Genomic DNA, 24,374 nt, shown 5'->3' with positions numbered 1-24,374 from the left:
TTCTGTGGCGCACGACACGGACGAGGCCAGTCTCCGCCTTTCATGTTAACGTTTGTAATTACCTTAATGGACAGCGCCAAGCACACTTCTTTATTTATTTTCTTGTTACCCTTACATTCAGTCGCCCTACTGAAGTTGATATTAAGAGGTGCTGCTTATTATTCTCAGAGATCCAAGATATTCTCTGGAAGTTAGAGCTACTTATAAATTGTAACACAGAGAGCTTCATTGTTTACATTGTCGCTAGTAAAAGGGTTTACGTTATTGGAACGAGTACGTATCATGGTAAATTTAATAAAAGTACGTTCCCTGAGGAATAACGGAGATGGAGGTTAATAATTGGGGCAGTGGCTTAGAAAGAAATGTTTATGAGATGGATGGGTAGTATTCAGATCCTAGTTATTCCTAAGCAGAATTAGTGTGACTCTTGTAGATGGACGGTAGGTCATTTCGTCAACGTCAACGTCAACGTCAACGTCAGTACCACCGGGCGCCTGTGAGACAATATGCAAAAATTAACTACCACTAAAACCATGACATGGAATGAATCCGGAAACTCAGTTCTCAAGATCAACATCAGAGAACTTTGCCTCAGCGGTGTATGGCCGCTGACAGACTGGAAGCTCTTTCGCGCTTACAGTGTCTTAATCTGGATTCTGGGCCTGGAGAATTTCGTGGAAGCTATGGTGGGGATATACCTGAGCCATGGGAACTTGGAAGAGATAACACTGGTGCTGCCCAACACGTTCACCACGGCCGGCGGCGTCTTCAAAATGGCGTTCTTCCTCAGGGACCCCTACAGTTACAACGTCCTGGTCCACCTCATGGACGAAGTCCTTTCAGACTCCAGCCAGTTTAGCAGGGACAACGAGCAGATGATGTCCATCGCGAAGGAAGCGCGCCGGACCGCACAACGCCTGTCAGCCTTCATTTATGCTTTTATCAGCACGCAGATAATCATTTGGTTTCCCATGCCGCTGATCGCGTATGCTGGGGAAGGGAAACTGCCATTCATACAGCACCCGTGGATCAACTCGACGACTTTTCCGGCCTACGACACAATGTACGCACTGCAGTGCCTGTCTTCTGGGTTCCACATCTTCATTAGTCTCGGAATGGACTGCTTCTTCGCCGTGGTGATGATCCATACGACAGCCTGCTTGAGAATACTGTCTTTGCGACTTACTGCCCTGCGGTCGGACATCGTCCCAAGTAGCGAGGGCTCGGCCACGGGCATGTGTTATGGGAGTCGAGAACCAGTGGCATGTGATGAGATGTACAAGAAATTGCGAGCCTGTATACGCAGCCACCAGAAGATTATTGGGTGAGTGGCGTCTCCTGTGGTGTTAACAAACTCGGGTATCTTCAGAGACAATGTTTGTGCTGCGCAAGCGAGAAGACAGTCAGTGGGAGATAACAACCGTTTAATCCCTTGCAGTTTCACTTAGGAGTGGCTGCCACAAGGACAGCTTTAAGTGTGTCATCTCTGTAAGCCACCAACGTCATTGCACCAGATGAATGCGAAAAGAAGTACTGAGTTGTATTGGAACATAGAGTGCCGGAATTTAACGAGCAGAGTTACCCACAATGCATAACAGTTTACATATGTCACTTCCACTCGAGTTCCTTATAGATTTCTAAGATAATTCGCGCTGATTCACTAAATAAATCCGTAACGAATCTGCGGCTTGGTGAGAGCAGATCGAGGAAAACTGTTCAGCAAATACACAAACAAGACTTTTTTTCGGGAAACTCTTACAAGGATTAATTTCGTACAGAAACGACCATATTGTTTCTGATCTCATTTTGCTACTCAAAAGATGTTGTGTGCTTTAGTCTGTTTACGTCTGTTATATTTTATGTCACATATGTGGTTTCTTCTGTCTCATCTTTTTAGTTTGCAAAACAGTTAAATTGTATTTTTGCAGCCCCCTAGCGATATTTTCAAGCTCCCCGCCACACTTTGCCCTCCTTGTATTTTCATTGCGTTTTCAGGCTTAATCAACGTTTTCACCATGTCATTCATCCATACATTATATTTTGACGTATCTTACTCAGTCATAAGTGTTTTTGCCGTGAATATGTCTTTAAGGGAGCCAGGTATCATGGCCGCCGCGAGGAGAGTAACAAGCTCGCAGGAGAGGCGAATCGGGTTTTCGCATTACTTCCAAAGTCCACATCCTGCGCTTTGTACAGATTGCTTGCTGTGCTCTAAATGCATGCTCACCTTATGTCACAGATTTTTCTTGAGAATTTCTCTATGACTTCTTTGAAATCTCAGCATTCAACCAGCTCATGTTTAGTCGACACCGTTGCCAGCCCGCACAGTCGCACCTGGCGCATTGTTGGCCTCAGGTACGTTTTAAACAGTTTCAGCTTCGAAAAAATACATTCTCCACTTGCCACTGTCACCGGTTGTACTAGCAGAATTGTTAAGGCTACATTTACCTTGGGCACAAAACCATACTCTTGTATGAGTTTCAAAGATTCAATTGGGGTGCTACCAGGATTTACCAGCGTTTAGACCAATCTAATTTAATCATTAAAATTGAAAACATTGATGTCCTTTGCCTGTCCATCACTAACGCTGTCACGCAGTTTGGGAATCTTGTCATTTACAACGCCAGGGGACATGTCTTTAATTTGACTAATGTCATTCAAAAAATGAAAACGCTCACTATGACTTTTCAGTTGTTGAAATGTATCCCTGAGAGCACATAGTATGACTTCCGTTACTTTAAAGAAAAAATCGGTTTTTACTGCGTTTCCGTATCTTCAACTTTTTCGCCCTCGCACTGGAATAATTTCTTCTTCCGTCTCTTTGCACCTGTATTATACCACTTATGTTCAGGTTTTCTATATCGTTTTGGGTTGGCCGTTTCTTAAGTTACGTTCGAATTTGAGTCCTCCCTGAAGTTTGTGAAATACTCTGTTGTCTTTTCGAGTAAGTCAATAGCGTTCGATATATCTTTGGCAGTAATTCTAGGTTTTTTGCCGACAACCTTAATATAGAGTAATATATCACACCATACCACAACTGTGTAAACGGACGTAAAATCAGACATATGAACTGCCAAACCGCCAGCCCCATATTCAACAATTTTGTCCGTATTTTCGCCATTACTTATTTCAAAAGTGGTTCAAATGGCTCTGAGCACAATGGGACTTAACATCTAAGATCATCAGTCCCCTAGACTTAGAACTACTGCCACCTAACTAACCTAAGGACATCACACGCATCCAAGCCGGAGGCAGGATTCGAACCTGCGACCGTAGCAGCAGCGCGGTACCGGACTGAAGCGCCTATAACCGCTCGGCCACAACGACCGTCTTTGCTTATTTCAACTAGTGCATCATAGATCTCTCTACGTTATACTTAACAAGAGCAATTCCGTCAGTTGTACTCTTCCATCTTGTTGTACTCACTGGCTTCTGTGGGTTAGAACAAATATAGGACCATTAAATACCGCCTGGCGTCGCGAAGACGCAGAACATAAATCATAATTATTTCGCAACAGACAAATATTAGCAACTGCTTATTCTGATGCCTTTGGAGCATCGTTCACAAGCAGATTTAGCGAGTGACTACGACAGGGATATAAAATGCCTTAGTTCAGAAAAAGAGGGTAAGCACCATTAATGAATTATCTGAATCGGAAATCGGTAGATTGCGAATTAAAAAGTGGCGAACGACGCCGTTCCACCCAAAAGCGAACGGTCGCCTGGAGCGAGTCCACCGCACCGTTATGCGTATGCTGTCTTACTATGTTAATAAACATCATTCTGACTGGGACAAGTATGTTCAATACGTTACGTCAGCATATAACAGCCGTGTCCATGAAGCTACAGGGTACTCACCTTATGAAGCAGTATATGGCCGCCCTATGAATTCGCCTTTTGAAATTGACAAACTGCCCCCTGGAATTAAATTCAAAGATGTGAAAGGTCTAGCTCGACGTCTAAAAGCCATTTGGAAAAAAGTAAGAGGGAATAATGCCCGAGCCACCGCCCAACAGTTAAAGAGAAGTAATCAAAAAGCCAAAATGCCTGAGTACAAGGTAGGAGACCTAGTTATGTTGAGCAATTCAGTAGTTAAAAAGGGAAGAACCAAAAAGTTTACACCTACTTATGAAGGACCGTACCGTATCATCCGGCTTACTTCACCAGTAAATGCGGAAATTCAGTTAGCGGAACGCACATTGATCGTTCATTTTGACAGATTGAAACCGTATGAACGACCCGAGCCACCCCCACCTAACAGTGAAACCGGGCCTTTTGCGCCAGTAGTTCCACCTAAAAAAGCAAGAAAGAAGGTAACACAACCGCCTAGACAGCAACGTAGATATGCTCTAAGGTCAAACCCCTATGAATTGCGTTCCAGAAAGTAGGTCTGAAATGGTATGTAAACAGTTGGAAAAGTCCTGCATGCAGCAAGAGACTCAATTGACGGAAAACACCGTCGTTACTATATCTTTAATTAAGTTGTGCATGTTAATTATAAGTAGACATAAGAATTGGCAACCACTGGTGACTGGTAATAGAATTTATGACGTCACATGTTAATGGAAGTGATTGAAGTTATTTAATAATTTTGTCTTGTCATTTAACGTCTCCAGTAATGTTATCGTAGCAGTCGAGAATTAAAAACACATTCTTTAATCATGGAATTAAGGGGAAAGTTGTCCTTTTCAACAGAACACTTAGAGAAAGAATCAGTTAATCTTGTATATTTCAAAGGGAATCACATTTCACCTGTTAATTTAGTGAATAGTGCACGAACACAGGTTTTAAAAGCTTTACCATAAAAACATGATAGTAATACGCCTTCGTAACTGCCAGTAGATCAATGGCTACATGCTGCCGTCTACCTGTCCTTTGAAATACGCCCTATTACATGTATGTTTTGTTAAATGTTCACACAACGATAATAACATGAATAAGTACGTCCAAGTTAAACAACCGATTAGGGTTTCAGGCCCTTATTCAAGCAGTTATTCGGCTTGGCAGTGATTGATGGAGCTTTTGGATGTCCATCTGAGGGATATCGTGCTAAATTCTGTCCAAATGACACTTTAGATCGTCAAACTCACAAGCTGGTTAGAGGTTCCTGCCTGTAATGCCACAAAAGCTATCGTCTGGGAGAGCTCCGGCGATCTTGCTGGTCAAGGTAGGATTTGGCAGTCACGAAGACAAGCAGTAGAAACTCTCGCCCAACAAAACGAGGAGCAGAATATCGTCGAGGTAGCGGTATGCTGTAAGGGTGCTGTAGATGATATCCAAAGAGGTCCTGTTATCAAATGAAAATATGGCACCCCAGACCATCAATCCTGATCATTGGGCCATACGGCGGGCGACAGTTGCCGTCTGGGGCTTCTCCAGCGGGCTTCTTCGTAGGTCATCGGGGTTTAGTTCGAGGCGGAACTCACCACTGTAGACAATTCTACTACGTTCAAAGAGATTTCTGGCCAAATGTGCCCGACACCACTGCAAATGAGTTTGTTGATATCGGAGGTCAATGCCAGTAGGCGGAAGGGGCGCTGTGAGGTCACGGCCGTTTCTATGAGCCGCTTGTTAATGGCCCTCGTGACTAACGAAGCCCAGTTGCACCGGCTGGGTCGATGATAATGATGAATCAGGGGTTCTGAGTGCCTTTCAGACGATTTCTCGGTCCTCGTGTCCTGTCGTCTCTTTATGTCAACCGATTCCCTCTTGAAGCTGTTTCCGGTGATGATTCACCCACTCCTTCCAACATCGTCGAATAGTGGCATTGCTCCTATTCAGATGTCGAGCTATTCGCCGATTACTCCAATCTACTTCTCTGAGCGCAACTACACTATCTCTCTCAAGTGCTGACACCCACGTATGTTATTGACGCGCCTGCTGTCTGCGAGGCGTAGTTACTATCCAGTTCACGAAGATTATTTTTCCTGGTATCGACATGTCCTCTGTTTACTATCCTTGACAGCTGCATGGTGAAATTGCGCTGCATCGTCACACATTCCTCCATCGGCCGCCAAAGTTTACAGTTATGCATCTTCCGGCGACACCTTTATTTTGCGATTAATTTGAATAACTCCTTCATGATGCGTCTTTTTTCTGTCTTAGAGTGTTTTTTACATTTAAAAATGCGCTTCTGCACTCCTACGCTCTTGTTTTCCAGATTAGAACCGTTATCATAGCCTTGCTCTCTCATGTCGTCTAAAATTATTTTCATTTCCTCTAACATTTTTTTAGGCTATCTCTCTAAGTCCCAAAGCATATTATTTCTTACAGCTACAAAATCAGTAAAAAAAGAAGTGTGTAAATCACCATTACCTATTTAGTGCATTTGTAGCACATAAAGGAAAAACGGCTATCTTTGTATATCGAGAATACGTGCTTTCCGACATACCACGACCAATATTTTAGGTTCGAAAACAAGCACTTTTGAAAGTACTTTCATTTATGGTACAGAAAAGTAACAGTTAAATACTCAATAAAGGAAAACTAAAAAGAAAAAAAAACTTGAGACACAGCCGAGAAAAATAATTTAGTGGAGCGTGACTAGAAGAGTGATATGAAAGGCAGATTCAGAGGGAACGGAGTAGTGGATGAAGGATGCACGCATCTTACCACCTGTAAGCGGTGCTTAATCACAGTGTTTGGATTCAGAAGACTATTGCATTTGACGGGCAGTTCACACTTCACTTACTCTCTATTTATTATTACGAAATGTTTTTCTCAGTGACAGCGCTATATAAGGTGAAGGTTCCTGTATAGGAACCGTTAGGCCTTCATATGCCGAAATTTTTTTCCTCATTTATAAAGTTTTTCGTTTCTGTCGTGGCTTTCAAGGAGACATAGGTATCTTTCAAGTTTGTGTAGGCACTGTAATTAAATCGAGCCACTATCAGGTTTTGCTACTTTTAAAGACGCAAGCCAGGTCACCAAGTCCAGCGCTTCATTTATCATGTGCTTCAATATACCGTAGATAATTTCCAGTAAGATACCAGATCTTATGACTGCTTTGCATTTATTTCTTACACTTCTTCGTTTATACAAAACTTTCATTGGCTTGTTTAGTTCGTTCCTTTCCAAATATCTTAAAATTTGACATTTTGCCACCCCAAAAACCCTGCCGCCCTATGGTGTGGCGCGGCTCATCTTCCTTTGGTCTGCCCCATGGAGGTAAGAATAAGGGGAGATGGCGCTACGTATCCCAGCCGTACTCCGTTTTGAAGCCATGGGGGCGTGGCTCGCTGCCATGACAGTCTGACCAAAACATTGCCAGTGTGCTATAGCGCTGCGTGTATTACAGTCGCTAATTGCACCATATACGCATGTAACGTCATCAGATTGGTTGTTTCGTAGTTTTTGTTTAAAATAAAATCTCGTAAAGGCGAAATTCCGCATTTCTTCCGATTAAAAATAGTTTTTAATGTAATATTACGAATAGCTAGCCATCAATGTAAACGATACAATTTTTTTAATTCAGTAATAAACGTGTATCACAAACTAAATAATGGAAACTGAAAACTAAGTTAGCTATACCCTCCCTCCAAAGTCCCATAAATACATATTGTTTGTAATACGTACTGGTACATTTCAGTTACGTTACACTACTGGGAAACACTGTTCATTACCACCAATATTTACTGAAATACGGTCCATAGAATGGCAAATCTACACAGTGTTCTGTTTAGGCCTATACTTTACGCCAGTTAATGTAGTGTTAGCTTTTAATTTGGTACATGATGAAGACAAAGTGAGTTACTCAACACTTCGATTATCGACGATACGTACGTATTATACTGAAACGTGAACTTGAAAACTATGAATACCTTTTGCAAATGTTTTGGGTGTGTAGGGAAAACTGATGGTACAACATTTTATCGGAGCCTTACTGTTGAAAGGGAAGTTCGGTCTATGTCCTCTTCTCGGAAATGCTGAGAACATATAGTGCTCCATTTAGACGCACGCCAATTCTTCCTCCTCACGGCATTCTCCCACAGAGCTTTCCGACTTTCATTTTTAGGAAATCTAAAATCATACAGGAGAAAAACACGCTATAGTACAAGTACCGATATAGCACACGTTCATTCACAATGAAGTTGTGAAATCACACTTAACGAGACAACTTACACATGAAATGTTATTCCCTTCGATTTCGCATCACAATCAGACTGATTCGTACATCCGAACACGACACAAGTCACCATAATAGCGCAAAATCCTTCCAAAAGCGAGCGACAAGCCTATGCACACAAGCTTACAGCAGCAATGTTTTGGTCGGATTGAGATGGCTACCCTCGGCTTCACATAGCTTCACAGCTGTGACGTCACGGCGTCTCCCTTTATTCTTACCTCCATGGTTTGCCCTGTTTATTCCACTAAAACTTGTATATTTCAAACCGGTTTTGGGCTTATCGAGTCATTGGCAGGGAAACTATTGCCTAGAATCAATAAGAGACATTAGTGTGTAGGAAATCGAACATTTAAAACGAAGTTATCATTAAAACACACAGAGTCTACGTTGTGACACTAGGTCAGAAATGTCAAATCGAGTGGTCTTCAATTGCCTCATGCAACAAGCATGTTAAACTCCAGCGTTAAATTACAATTTACATCATCGATGGTATCGAACACAGTAACTAAATATATCACACGATACTGAAGTATACATGTTGTGTTATTATAATACTAAAGATTGTGAGGAGGAACAAAATAAAATGTATGACAATTGTATTTATCTACGACTATATGAAGATGGTCCGCCCTCGTGGTCTCGCGGTAGCGTTCTCGCTTTCCGCGCACGGTGTCCCATGTTCGATTCCCGGCGGGGTCAGGGATTTTTCTTGCCTCGAGATGACTGGGTGTTGTGTCGTCTTCATCATCATCATTCATCCCCATTACTGTCGGAGGAAGGGAACGGCAAACCACCTCCATTAGGACCTTGCCTAGTAAGGCGGTGCGGGTCTCCCGCATCGTTCCCCTACGTTCTGTAAAGAAGCATGGGACTTCATTTTTTTTCATTTTCATATTGTAAGTAGGCTGTTTATGTTATCTTTATGTAAGTTTGCTATTTATGTTTTCTTATTGACAACGTTACGTAGCGCTCTCTGTATGAAAATCACTGGCTGTGCTGTGTGCAGTATGTGGCTAGTTTGCATTGTTGCCTGCCATTGTTGTCATGAACTGCTATAGCTGGATGTGAACAGCAGATTGCGTTGCGCAGTTGGAGGTGAGCCGCCAGCAGTGGTGGACGTGGGGAGAGAGATGGCGGAGTTTTGATAATCTGTAAGACTGAATGTCAATTATGAATATTAAGGTAAATACATTGTTTGTTCTCTATTAATATCTTTCATTTGCTAACTATCCCTATCAGTAGTTAGTACCTTCAGTGGTTTGAATCTTTTATTTAGCTGGCAGTAGTGGCGCTCGCTGTTTTGCAGTAGCTTGAGTAGCGAAGATTTTTGTGAGGTAAGTGATTTGTAAAAGGTATAGGTTAAAGTTAGTCAGGGCCATTGTTTTGTAGGGGTTATTGAAAGTCAGATTGCGTTGCGCTAAATAATATTGTGTGTCAGGTTAAGCACAGGCTTGTATAATTGTTCTAAGTGGACGTTTCACATATACAAATTGTTCAAAGGGGACGTTTCATATGTCGACCCTTAGCCAGGATACCTCACTGGAATCTTCTGATTTTTTTCTTGTAGTTTGTGTATTTAGTGTAGCTTTTGTTTATTGCTAGTGCGTAATTACAGAGAGAATTTCCTTGGTAGTTGTGGTTTTTCATTGTTGCACAGTAAAACAGTTGTGGCATGCATGTAGATTTGCACCAAGTATTTCGCAGCTGCAATTAACTAGATATTATTTTCAGTGCTATGTTAATGTGTTCTCTTATTTTTGCTCTTCAAATTGTGTTTTTCTGTGTTATCGTGTGAAATATTGTCACAATAATGGCGTGTGAAAAACGTAACACTCGGCTCCAAAGTAAACTGAGAAACGACAGTGAAGACGAAAGCAATGTGTTAGCGCCACTGTGTAATGAGTTAACTAATGTTCAAAGTAGTAATTTGGTAACTGTGCATAGGGAAATGGAGCGGACGTCAAACAATGGCGTAGACAGTCAAACAGGTAGTGAACAGTGAAGCATTATCGATCGGTCGGTCGGCAACAGCTCGCCTCAGGAATCCGAAATGATAGGACACAATATTGCAAATACTGTAGATTCAGGTTTTGCGTCCTCACCGTTTCCTCAAATAAGTCAAGACACATTTTCAGCTTGTCAAAATGTGCATGTTGCCGGCGCAAATGCACTGCCGAAAAGAGTAGAGGAACAGATTCCAGACACTAATGCATTGTTATTACAACTAATGCAACAAATGGAACAAAATCAGAGACAGATGGGACAAAATCTTCAAAAGTTAGACACAATGGAACAAAATCTTAAAAAGTTAGACACAGTGGAACAAAATCTTAAAAAGTTAGACACAGTGGAACAAAATCTTCAAAAGTTAGACACAATGGAACAAAATCTTCGGAAGTTAGACACCACACTTGAGCAAACACGTGAAGATCTAACTATTGAGTTACATAACATTGAATCGAAATGCCAAAAAGTCTGTAATGACGTAAAAACACAAATTTGTGAGCATTTTCAGCCTATTTTTTCGCGGCATGAGAATGCATTACAGAATCACGAAGCAGCCATAAAAGAGCTGCAAACTATTGTTCATGAAAATCATGAGACCTTGCAAGCTAAAATGGACTCAGTTGCATCTACCGATTCGGTTACGCAACTTGCAAAATCTCAGGAAAACTTAAAGGACACAGTAGAAAGACACATGGGGGAAATTAGTTCATTATCAGAGAAAGTAGCCGAACTTTCGGATCAGGTCACTAACTTATCTACAAAGGTAGATGATGATCTGAATGACACAAGACCCGTAGCCTTCACTGACACAGAAGAGTATGAACAAATTAGAAAATTCAAACAAAATCAAAATCAAATCAATACACAGTACAAAAGAGAAATCCGGGAAGTACAAGATCAGTTGACACAGGTAATACAAGAATTACATATTTCAGAGGATACTCGCGCTCCAACACGGGAAGAGGAACTTAGAAATACGGAAAAGCCACAAAATAATAGCACAGGGCATTTCGGTAATTATGAAAGAAATTGGCAAGGTACACCGAATTTTGAGATGGAACCGCCGAAACGACGTGACAATGACCGACATGCTACTCGCCGACACGATGATTTTGACTATAAGCTGTTCATTACTACACGTAAATTCAAAACATTTAAGAATTCTGGCAACGACATTCATCCACAAGCATGGCTCCATCAATTCTCTCATTGTTTCCCTCCCAACTGGTCATTGGAGCACAGGTTAGAATTTATGTGTGGCTACTTAGAGAATGAACCAGCTGTAAGAATGCGATCGGTCATTCACGATTGTCACAGTGAAGGAGAATTTTACCATGCCTTCCTCTCAGCATATTGGTCACAAGCTACACAAGATCGCGTAAAACATAGCATCATGATGATGAAACACTTTGAACAATCTGAATTTTCCAGTCTTGTCAAATATTTTGAAGACATGTTGCACAAGAATCAATACCTGTCAAACCCATACAGCCCCTCAGAACTCATCCGCATTTGCTTAATCAAACTGCCCGAACATTTGAGACATATTATTTTAGCAGGACGTTGCAAAGACGACATTGAAGCTTTTCAGGGACTGTTACAAGAACTGGAAATTGACACAGACAGTCGCGGGATGCGAAAACAGGAAAACAATCATTACAGGTCACATCCGTCACAATTCCGTGACGACAGAAACAATAAATGGCCACGAAAAACCTATTCTTACAACGTAAATCGTGACCAAAACAGACACCACCCATATGACAACCACTGGCAGAGTAATAGTTACAGGGAAAGATCACCTTTCCGCGGTAATGACTATCACAGAGACAATCAGAGAAACAGACATTATGGGAACCAAAATAACTATTATCAAGGGAGACAGAATAACTTTAGACGCAACGGTCCAGCGCGTAGTTACGATTCAAGGAGAAATTCTCCACCACTTGACAGACAAGAAAGAAACTATCGAACCTACCGACATGATGACAGACGATATGATCGTAATGACAGACCTGAATGGCATCAGAACTGGCGAGTTTTAAACAGAGCTGGGCCCTCTGGGCAAGGCGAATTTGTGGAAGTTAGGTCTCCAAATCCCAGTAACGGCGCGCGCCAACAAAGAAACAGACAATGACTTGCACCGCAGGCTGCCGCGTGCGCCGGCTGGCTCCGAGAAAAATGACATTGACGCTAACCTTGAGCAAAATTCCCGTATTCTTTACGGACGAATACCGCATGATACTTGCATTCAAGTTGAAACTCTGCGTACTGAGAAGAGCAAAGGGTAAAAGGTTTACACCACATTTCTCATGTAAAACCATTTATTGACAGATAATCTGCTTTTTAACTTAGTCTTTGCAATTTTCACTTCACGCTACTTGTACAATTTGTCAGACTTAAGAAACTGTTAACATGCAACATTTTGGTTTGCATACGAGTGGATTCTGGATTTGAGGTGCTTTCTGTGAAATGCCAGATGACACAGTGGTTGGTTTGTGTGACAGCTACACGATTATATCACGACGTTACTAATGAGTGACAATTTACAATGTTGCTTTTGCGGTGTATCTGTTTTATATCTGCACAGTTTTTTCTGAATTCTTCTATAAAGTGAGACATGTTTTAGTGGTGACTTTTGTGCTATTGCTACAAGGAGACAGCCTTTTCCGTAGGACAACAATACGTTACAGCACAGTACTTTCCTCATCACGGCAATAAGCGTAATAACTAAGTTATCTATACGCAAAGCATTTCACTTTTGTGTATCATGAGGTAAGTACATTGGCTTCTGCTGAACTTAGCTTTTGGAGGACGATAACTACGACACTTCCCAGAGATTATCTTAGAGCAAAACGCACATTTAGCGCTACAGGACACGTACTTGAGTGATTAATTTTGTACTTAAAACATTTATTTTTAAAGATTTTTGAATTACAAAGAAAGTTTTTCGTGATACATTTCATTCCATTGCTGTAATCTGTAACACCTGAGGGTATAATTACAACAAACCTCAGGGGGGTACACGCCTACTTTGTGTACCATGTGTTTGGCAAGCACAAGGAGCCCTAGCTAATATGGTATTTGCTTATACAACTTTACACATCGGTACCATATTTCTCTAACACATAAATTACACACCTATCTGATCATTTAACAGAGAAACAAACATCCTTTTACTACGTCAGTGACACATGTTTACGCAATTACAGAGTTGGATTACTTCACACTTAAGAAATTGTACTTTGTCTGTACTTTGTGCACTGTTCATATTTTTTTGGAACCATTGTGATACTATGAGAACTTTGAATGATGTATTTGGTAAGGGAGTATAATTTTTAAAGTACGTTTGAGGTAGATGACACTACTGAAATGAGCAGAGAATTTTCTTTAGGTTTTGAAATCATTGGAGGAAGCTACGACGTTTTTGACATTTGACTGAGGTGTTATGATGTTATTTTTACGACGACGATGTGTATTATGCTGTTGAGGTATGTTTATGTCAATAAAATTCTTGACCTGTGAAATGTTTTTATATGAGACTGTCACTGTAGCGGAAACTACTGTCGTAAATATTTCCGTAAGAAAGTTAAGTGACCACCTGCACATAATGCGACGTGGGCACCCAGGTGTGTCAGACACCTGGAGAACAAGCCTTTTCAGACGCTCAGGTAGAAAAGAAAGCCATTAGGATGTGCCTTTCATCGCTAATGCGACACGCTCGTTACTTGAAAACATATGATTTTTGTAATGCGTTGTGGGCACACAGCTGTGTCAAACACCTGGAGAATAAACCATTAGGATGTGCCTTTCATCGCTAATGCGACACCCTCGTTACTTAAAAATTTATGATATTTACTGAAATGCCTAACAAAATGACAAGAAATATTTTTACATCTGCACACCTGATTATGACAAGAGTCTTTGTACGAGAGTTGAGAGAAATTAACTTATGAAATGAAATGTCACATGACTACTGAATGACATTTTTATGCTTTGGCTTGTGTAATTGCTTATTTCATTTGATGTCTGGTTTCCAGCTGTGTTGCAGCATTGCTTTTATAAAATGAGATGCATTTGCTAATGTGAACTCTTTCTGTCAACAGATCTATTAAATGATAATTTTGTAATCCACATTCTTTAAAAAAGGAGCACTTGGAAAGGAAAGAACAATAAGAAAACATAAACAGCCTACTTACATAAAGAAAACATAAACAGCCTACTTACAATATGAAGATGAATGTGATAATTAGGACTGAGATTTGGTCATTGGGAACGAGGTTGGCCGTTTTGGGCTAAATGCTGATTTACCTCTAGAGATTGTAATAGATTAAGGTTTTTCCCTGTGAGGCCTTTGAATCTACGAACTTCCTTCGGCTCATGTTCAGTAAAAATGAAATATCATTCATGTAATCTTCAGCTATGTTCATAGCTGTCACTCTAACTGCTCTAGCCCGTCCTGTTTGATCAGTATGTAATTTTTTAAACTCAATATAAGTGATTTCGTCAACACCACTATTACTTAGAAAATTTGTCTAATCCATACTGTTGTGTAAGATGTAAACTGTGATTCCCCGTACATCAGTGAAATTTTACACCTGCAAAATTTGAGAGTTTTGGCTACTTTGTTGGATAAATTTTCTAAATATGGGATACTACACCAGTGGATTTTAGTTATGATTGTTTGTGCAGAGGGGGCATAAAGATGGGGCGAGATCTTCATTTCTGTGCTTTCACGACCTGCTGACAGTGTTTTGAACAAGTGTTGAGCATTGGGTAAAAACTTTTTGATTACATCACATCCTATTACACAAGAGTGTCTCTTCTGCAATAGGCATCAGATGACTTCAGGTAATATCTGTCAGATCATTTATACGAGGGACTCTTTTTCTTCAACCTACGATCGGTCGCGAAATTGAAACCACAGTGAAAATCCAGTGAAGCTTTGTGCATGTGTGGTACACAGTGCCTCTGGTGTCCCCATCAAACGCGTGCTGTAGCACTTTCCGCTTCTGAGCGTGCAGTGAGCACGTAGAGATGGCTAGAAAACAGTGTCCCCCTCCAAACGCGAAGCCTTGCTCGCGGGTTTCTCCTGATTTCATGCAGCCCACATAGTGTAACTGCTTTGCGTTTCTTTCTTCTCGACAATACCCCACCGCACACCGCAGGTGCAACGATGACGCTCCTGCAGCGTTTTCAATGGAATGTGTTTAATTACACAACGCACAGACCGGACTTGGCTCCATCTGATTTTCATCTCTTTGCTCACATGAACCGTTGGTTGTTAGGACATCATTTTGGCTCATAAAAATAGTTGGAGACCAGCTTTGGAAATAGGACGCAGTCATTCCATCTATGATGAGAGTATTAGAAATTTGGTACCACGCTATGGCAAAAGTCAAAGTAAAAGTGGGAATTATGTAGAGAAGTAACTGGAAATTATATCTAATTGTTGAAAAGTTTTTACTTTGGTTTCTGAAATGATAATTAAATGGACACCCTAGCTGCAAACAGGCGTTGATGAACTTCATTGGGGACATGTTGAAAATGTGTGCCCCGACCATCTCACCGGGAGCGTGCAAGGGATAAGTCCCTGCAGACGCACTATCCTCTGTGCCCGCGGTGGCTCAGATGGATAGAGCGTCTGCCATGTAAGCGGGAGATCCCGGGTTCGAGTCCCGGTCGGGGCACACCTTTTCAACATGTCCTCAATGAAGTTCATCAACGCCCGTTTGCAGCTAGGGTGTCCATTTAATTATCATTTCATTTCTAGCAAAGCTGCATGGTCATTCACGGTAACTGTTCTTTCGGGAACACATACTACCGTCATATATACTTTGGTTTCTATTTCCCGATAGAATGGATGTTGAAAAAAGAGAAACAGCCCTCGTATATACCGTCGAAACTAACAGTATTATCACACCTATGTTAGGTTTACTGGATACTACATTTACCTTTAATGATATTTCCCCTATAAAAAACAACACAATGGGTTCTGTTTATTAGTAAGTGTGCAATCGAATCGCAATTTGATTCTGATTCTCCGTGATCTGTGGAGGCTCGGGTTTGATCTATCGAACGTACCGCGTATAATATTATCGCTGTATCGCGGAGGAAAGAGAGAAGTGGCGCCCCCTCGTGGGGGAAGTCGGCGAGGCACCTGTGACAGCGGAGTGGTAGGATTTTGGAGGGCGAGCAGGAATAGTGAGGCAGGCAGGAGTGCGCGGAGCGTGAAGCCGTGTCTGCCGACGCCGTGTGTGGTGGCAAGAGGAAAGTTTGCCACGTTACCTAATTGTGTTTGGGCGTTTGTGGCGGACTTGGTGGGTAGAGGCGCCGATGCTGTCGGATACATGCTGCTTCGTTGTTTCTGATGGATTTACCGTTTGCTTCTAGTGACTACATTCTCGTCTAAATGGTTCAAATGGCTCTGAGCACTATGGGACTCAACATCTTAGGTCATAAGTCCCCTAGAACTTAGAACTACTTAAACCTAACTAACCTAAGGACATCACACACACCCATGCCCGAGGCAGGATTCGAACCTGCGACCGTAGCAGTCCCGCGGTTCCGGACTGCAGCGCCGGCTACATTCTCGTCTCTATGGCTCTGTGACTGATATGATGCCACTGCGAGCACAGTTGGTTTGGATATAAGCAGCATTTTGTTCTCAGTGTCCATCGTTCTGGCGATTACTGAGTGTGCTTGCCATTGTGGTGTATTTATTGAGCAGTGTGCTTTGGGCGCTTGACCTTACTATTAGGAGTCCATTGCGTAAGGCCGCGTTTATCCTGTGAGGACTTGTGTTCTGCATTTAAAAATTTAGTTTGTTGTCAGTCACTGAATTGATCAAATGCATTCATACTTCTTTGCTTAAGTGTTATTGTTTTACGCCTCTCTGAATGGGAAAATGATAAAGGGCCTTACTATTACTGACCTTCTTGTGTGCCACTGACTTGGTTGTGTTTTTCGGCCACGTAATTTGTGCGTTTATTGTAACGAACCGATGTCTGTTTCTGATTAATGTTTCCGTGTGACATTGAGTGTTAATCTTGTAACGAACACTGTTTTAGATAGTTTAATCAGTGTGTTGCAGGACATACCCTATTTGTGCCTCGCAAGTGGAGAGCGGAGGCGGTTTATTGGCCAGTCATCCGGAGATTTAGAAGTTGCATGTTGTGTTAAGTTAATACTCTTTATTTTAAGCGTAGTGTGCTCATGCACAGGAAGTTTATGTGGTTTTGCGCAGATTGCGTGGTGTGTTTAGATGACTCTGAATTCACTGTGTTAAGTGGTGTCCTCTGAGGTGCTGGAAGTAGTGGATAGAAAGCTGTTTTGGGCACGTTGTATATGCAAATAATTTATGTCCTTATTACGTAGGTGAGTTGCTTGCGCTTTGTGTCATAGGTGGTGATAATTTCATTAATTAGCCACCGGTCTTCGCACAGGCTGCGACAGGAACCGACCCACTGTGACAAGCAGTTACGTAGTCGCGCCCGCCCACCGTAGCGGGCGTTGTTTATCTAGCCCGACGCCTTCCTACTTGGTGGCGGGAGCGTGTTGACTGGTTTCTTACGGCTTGCAGTCTGGGAAACCGTGCCTTTGGTGTACAAGTGAAAGACTTATGTTTTGCTTCCAGTACCTCGGAATGGCTCTATGTGGGTAATGAGAACGACTTATGTTGTTGGTGGCTCAGGCCGAAAGTGGTTCATTTGCTAAATAGTAGGTGTATACGCATTTCTTTCCCATAATTCTGTAAACATGTTTAGGTGGCTGTGTTCTTTTTTAAGTCAATTGTATTGTTGTTCAGAGGTTACTATGTATGGCCATTAACTTATGCAGACATTTAATAGCAAGGAAGTGTATTGAATTCTGGTTTCGAGTTGTTGATTATGTGGGGAAATTGCGTTGAACAAACATTCAATTAATTAGTAAACAACTTAATGCTATTTGTGAGTTGAAGTTCATTGTGTTCCTAAACATATTAACGATTATTTTTAGTAGTTCACTCATGCAGTTAGGCGATTTACAAGGCCTGTTGTGTTGTTTCCTTTTAAAAGTATTATCAGTGTTATTAATAAAGAAGTGTGTTGTAAAAAAATAAACAGTGAATGAAGTGCCCCAAATCCCTTTGGTCCACACATTCCGTCATTCACCCTTGGGTGGTATTAACAAACCGTGAAAGCCCATTTCACTTCGTAAGTAGGCTGCCGAAACATATCCGCATCGCAGGCTTCGTTGAAGCCAAGACATTGCACCAACTGGTACACTGTTGTCTTCTTAAGGTTATGAAACATAAAATCGCTCTCGGGCGACCGCTTTTTCCTATGACGTTGGAAAACATCTGTTGTTTCTTTCATTTTATCCCATAGTAGAGCTTACTCATAAGGCTTAGTGGGAAATTTAGGTAGTACCGTCATTGATGTTAGTACCTTCGATTCAATGCTAATTGCCTGGGAATATTTATGAGAGACATACGGAATTGATGACGGTAGAGATGTGGAACACACTGGTCCTGGTACCACACATTAAAGCCAGTTCTGCCCTTGTATTCTGACTGAAGAACGTGTACAATAGTGTGAGCTAGACAAAAAAGGCAGAGTATTTGGTCAGATAAATTACAGCCTAAATGTTTATTGTGAATGTTCCTGTGTCGCCGCAGTGGCTGCAGGAGCGCGTAGCGGCAACGTCCCAAGTGTGGCAGTCACTAGAATGAAATAGTTTTCCCTAATGAGCTAAGAGTATTTTCATTTAGCTAATTACGTGCTGCATAAATTAAATTCGCGGTAAACGTCTTGATGAAGGTCGTCTCAACTGGATAAAGTTGAATACTCTTTTAAAACAGTATACGCATGCTGATACCTTATAAAGAATTCCTCTTCGGTATGCAAAGATAAATCACGGGGAAACAAATTTAATAGGCATTGCAAAATACTTCATCGGTTTGACAGCTATTGTGTTTCCAAGGTTGGATCATCGACGGGGTCTGTAACACTGTACTCACTCACTTCTATCCTAATATACGACGATTTGAAAGTTAAAGGAGATTATTTCTTCCTAGTGCAGTATTTATGAACATCTCTGATGTTTTCAAAGTCACGCTGTATCTTGTTCATAAATTGCATCACTGACGCTGTGGTTCACATTTCTTACTGTTTCCATATATGCCCGCTGTGTATCCCTCGCATAAATCCCGTTTATTTTCTTGTGGAATGCATACTTATGCACAAGTGAAGAGCTTCTGCTAAAAGTAATCCTGTTGGACATCAAGGGACGCAACCATAAAAAGTATATTTTAGCTCATCGATTTCCTTATCCCGAAATTTGGCCGTAATTATCATGGCAAAACCTGTTGAACTTAAGTATTCAATCTGGGGTATATTATATCGTTTTTCCAGTTCATGTTTTCACCGATATGCACACCTGAGCACATGACATCCTCATCCTATGTAGGATTTCTTGTTGGTAATCCATAGTAATGTATTTCTCACAATACAAAACTAGATAATCAGTGTTTCTTTTCTATAAAAATAAGGTCTTTTCTCTGTACCAGTTATTAGTAACAACGAAAGCAGTTTTTCTATTTTTTATGTTGACGTTTCTTACCTCGGCCGAATAAATTTTGAATCTTCTGTAGAAAAGACTAAACCTGCATCGTGATTTAAGTATAACACATCAGTTAACTTAAATACGTTTGCAAAATGAATGAACTGTTGCAGAAGTTTTTGCTCATTCAAAATATGGCTGTTCCCGCTGCCTGAAGAACGCTCAAGTGGTAGAGGTACGAAAGTTCTCCGAGAAGTTCTCAGCATGAAAAAAATCTTTCATGTTAAAGAGAGAAACTATAACAATATCTAACGCAAAACTTCGTTTGTAATTCTTATTAGATGTTACTAGACTATGCTCAAAGACTTTAGGAGCATGTATCTATTTATAGGAATAAAATAGTCCGTTCTGAACACAGTCAAGAACGCTACGAAATTCATTAAATCCAAATCGAATTGTGTTAATGATTATAGAGGACAAATGCATTACTATAACAGTATTCATAGCAAAGAAGAGAAAGTATTTCTATAAATGGGGTACAATTAACTTCTCAAGGAAATTTATTGTCCTGGCGCGAATATTCCAATTAAGGCCGTATATATTTCAGTTTCGGTTGCGTATGCAATGATTAGGTATAAATGTTTCCTGCAATTGAGGAAATATATATATCACTACAACATATGAAGATTAGCATCTCCAAAACGAAAGTAATGTCAGTGGGAAAGAGATATAAACGGATTGAGTGCCAAATAGTAGGAACAAAGATAGAACAGGTGGACGGTTTCAAGTATTTAGGATGCATATTCTCACAGGATGGCAACATAGTGAAAGAACTGGAAGCGAGGTGTAGCAAAGCTAATGCGGTGAGCGCTCTACTAAGATCTACTCTCTTCTGCAAGAAGTCAGTACCAAGACTAAGTTATCTGTGCACCGTTCAATCTTTCGAGCAACTTTGTTGTATGGGAGCGAAAGCTGGGTGGATTCAGGTTACCTTATCAACAAGGTTGAGGTTACGGATATGAAAGTAGCTAGGATGATTGCAGGTACTAGTAGATGGGAACAATGGCAGGAGGGTGTCCACAATGAGGAAATCAAAGAAAAACTGGGCATGAACTTTATAGATGTAGCAGTCAAGGCAAGCAGGCTTAGATGGTGGGGTCATGTTACACGCATGGGAGAAGCAAGGTTACCCAAGAGACTCATGGGTTCAGCAGTAGAAGGTAGGAGGAGTCGGGGCAGACCAAGGAGAAGGTACCTGGATTCGGTTAAGAATGATTTTGAAGTAATAGGCTTAACATCAGAAGAGGCACCAATATTAGCACTGAATAGGGGATCATGGAGGAATTTTATAAGGGGGACTATGCTCCAGACTGAACGCTGAAAGGCGTAATTAGTCTTAAATGATGATGATGATGATGATGATGATGATGATGATGATGATGATGAACATAAAATCAATATTATAATTATTTCTTACAGTCTTTCAGCTGTTCGCTTATCGTAATTGTTTCTGTTTCAGATTTATCTCCTACTTGGAAAGTGTCATGAATCCAATAGCGATGACGCAGTTCGCTTTCAGCGTTTTGGTAGCCTGCGTCGCGCTGTACCAAGCCACCTACGTAAGATATAATTTCTTTGATTTGCGTGATCAACTATTTACATGGATTTCTGTCATGTGCTGATTTTTTATCGTTACGTGATAACTTCATAAAACGTCATCAATTATCTTGCATAGATATGCTAGTTTATTTCTTCTCCCGTACTTTTTCCAACCTATAAGTCGTTCAGTTACGAAATAAATTACATCGATGTGTATTAGGAATTTCGTCACTCTGTCTCGTCTACTAACATGGACGTTTGTCCCCACATATTTTATTATAAATATTGTGGCTTCATCCGTTGATCGTACGTCTGATTTGTAATATTATTCTTTAACTCTAATTAAAAGGCGTGTAAGACAGGAACGCAGTTTTTTGCCCCTATCTACATCAACGTTGACGAGGAAACGACAGGTTCAGGATTGAAATTCAGGGTGATTTCAATGATGAGATTTGAGGGAGACATTGATATCCTCAGTGAAAGTGAAGAATAATTACAGGACATGTTGAATGGACTGAAGAATCTAATAGGTACAGAATATGGTACAGGAGTAAACTTAAGAAAAATGCGAGTAATAAGGAGTAAGAGTTATGAGATTAGCAGTAAATTTAACATCAGTATTGGTGATGACGTTGAATAAAGAAAGGACTTCTTAAAATTTAAAAAATTCTGCTACTTTGGAAGCAAAGTATCACATAAGGGACGAAGCAACGAGGACATATAAAGCAGCCTGACACGGGTAACGAGGACACTCCTGTCCAGAAGAGGTCCATTAGTATCAAACAGACTTTAATTTGAGGCAGAAAACCCGGAGAATGTATGTTTGGAGCACAACGTTGAAGGGCAGTGGACTATGGGAAAACATGAAAAGAATAGAATCGAAATGTTGCAGATGACGTGCAGTAGAAGGATGTTGAAAATAAGGTGGACTGATAAGATAGGAAATGAGATGATCCTTCGCAGAATTATCGAAGACAGGTGCATACGGAAAGCACTGAGACAAAGAAGGGGCACAACGGTACAACATATTTTAGAACATCAGGGAATAACTTCTGCGGTATTACAGGAGGCTATAGAGGGCGAAAACCTTGTGAGGAAACAGGGTTTGGAATAAATGGAACAATTAATTGAGAACGTAGGGTGCAATGCAACTCTGAGATAAAGAGGTTGGCACAAGAGAGAAGTTTTTTGGCGGGCCACTTCAGAAGACTCATGGCTCAAGGGGAAAATAACTGGAATCACTCATTTAGAAATGCTTCAGTTTCTGCTTTTCTATTATCATAATATTTATATGTTACTTTTATACAATGCATTTAGTGTGTAGCATCCGCACAGTTAGAAAATCTTCGTCCTCTACCTTATTCCACTGTTAGATGCTGTTTTTTTCTGAAAAAAGTTTCCTTCGTTTGCACTGATTTTTTCCTCTTTTTCTACAATTAGCATGGTTTTGGATATGGTCGAATACGAGACAGATAAGTTTTCTTCCGTGTCTTTCACAGGATGGAAGCTTAACCGGAAAGAAAGCAAGGTGGAGCTTACATCTAATTGACGACGATATCATTACAGACCGATCACAAGCTCGCACAGGACAAGAATGAGAAATGAATAAACTGTATTCTTTTCACAGAAACCATCCTAGTATTCACATTATTGGACTAAAAAACCAGAAAAATCATCAAAGTGAATGGTTCAACGGGAAAATTAAAACCGTATTTTCATAATGCAGGTCCAGACCTTAACCATTGTGCCACCTAATAGAAGCCTAACTTCAGATTTATTTTATCTGCGATATCTCCATGAGCTTTGCTTATTACTAAACTAAACTATACTCCGTCAGAACAGGCGCCTGTAGGTCCAACGGTACCGATAGGCATCACTGGATGCTGATATGGAGGGGCAAATGGTCAGCAGACCGATCACCCGGCTGTTGACGGTTTTTGTGGCCGAAACCGTTGCTTCTCAAGCACGTAGCTCCTGCCAACTACTGAGTGCACCCCGCTTGACAACAGCGATCGGCGGCACTGAAAGGTCACCCGTCCAAGTGCTAGCCCAGCTCGACAGCGCTTACATTCAGTAATCTGACGGGAACCTGTGTTAGCACTGAGGCAAGGCCGACATTATGCTTTTACCCACCTCAAATTACGTACAAATTAGTACTAAAGCTTAGTTTCTTAAACCCGACGAATCTCACCTTACTTTCGCAAGAAGGGAAAGTTCATTTCTATCACGTAGTCACCATACATTTTCATGGCTTGTTTACTGAGAATCGTAACTAGTGTGTCATCTCTTCATTATCTCCTACATATGTATGTGTTACATCAGTGATCATAAACGTAAAGCGATTTCTGGATGGGAAGCACGCCGCGTAGTGTTTCATTTCATCTACATCTACTTTCCGCAAGCCACTCTATTGTGTGTGGCGGAAATTACCATGTACAACCCGGTTTCTTGGCCCACTCTTCTCTTACAGTCGCGAATGGTCTGCGGGAAGATCGGTTGCTGGTAACGCTCCGTGTGAGCTCGAATCTACACTCCTGGAAATTGAAATAAGAACACCGTGAATTCATTGTCCCAGGAAGGGGAAACTTTATTGACACATTCCTGGGGTCAGATACATCACATGATCACACTGACAGAACCACAGGCACATAGACACAGGCAACAGAGCATGCACAATGTCGGCACTAGTACAGTGTATATCCACCTTTCGCAGCAATGCGTCTCCCATGGAGACGATCGTAGAGATGGTGGATGTAGTCCTGTGGAACGGCTTGCCATGCCATTTCCACCTGGCGCGTCAGTTGGACCAGCGTTTGTGCTGGACGTGCAGACCGCGTGAGACGACGCTTCATCCAGTCCCAAACATGCTCAATGGGGGACAGATCCGGAGATCTTGCTGGCCAGGGTAGTTGACTTACACCTTCTAGAGCACGTTGGGTGGCACGGGATACATGCGGACGTGCATTGTCCTGTTGGAACAGCAAGTTCCCTTGCCGGTCTAGGAATGGTAGAACGATGGGTTCGATGACGGTTTGGATGTACCGTGCACTATTCAGTGTCCCCTCGACGATCACCAGTGGTGTACGGCCAGTGTAGGAGA

General features: G+C 41.4%; 1 protein-coding gene and 1 non-coding gene across 2 annotated transcripts in view; both read left to right on the top strand.

Annotated features, from left to right (window-relative positions):
• Positions 1 to 533: 533 nt before the first annotated feature.
• LOC126101222 (odorant receptor Or2-like) overlaps positions 534 to 24,374 on the top strand; it is a 58,380-nt gene continuing 34,539 nt past the window's right edge. Inside the window, exons 1-2 of the mRNA XM_049911913.1 lie at positions 534 to 1,324; positions 21,195 to 21,294. Coding sequence (XP_049767870.1) covers positions 534 to 1,324; positions 21,195 to 21,294 — 891 coding nt within the window. The remainder of the gene's footprint in view (positions 1,325 to 21,194; positions 21,295 to 24,374) is intronic.
• Trnat-ugu (transfer RNA threonine (anticodon UGU)) lies at positions 15,748 to 15,822 on the top strand. Its single transcript has one exon. It is a non-coding gene; the product is annotated as a tRNA-Thr (tRNA).

Source organism: Schistocerca cancellata, chromosome 9 (assembly GCF_023864275.1).
Source record: "Schistocerca cancellata isolate TAMUIC-IGC-003103 chromosome 9, iqSchCanc2.1, whole genome shotgun sequence".
NCBI classification, from domain to species: Eukaryota; Metazoa; Arthropoda; class Insecta; order Orthoptera; family Acrididae; genus Schistocerca; species Schistocerca cancellata.
The sequence above is the reverse complement of the archived record's forward strand: the minus strand, read 5'-3'. Positions and strand labels throughout refer to the sequence as shown.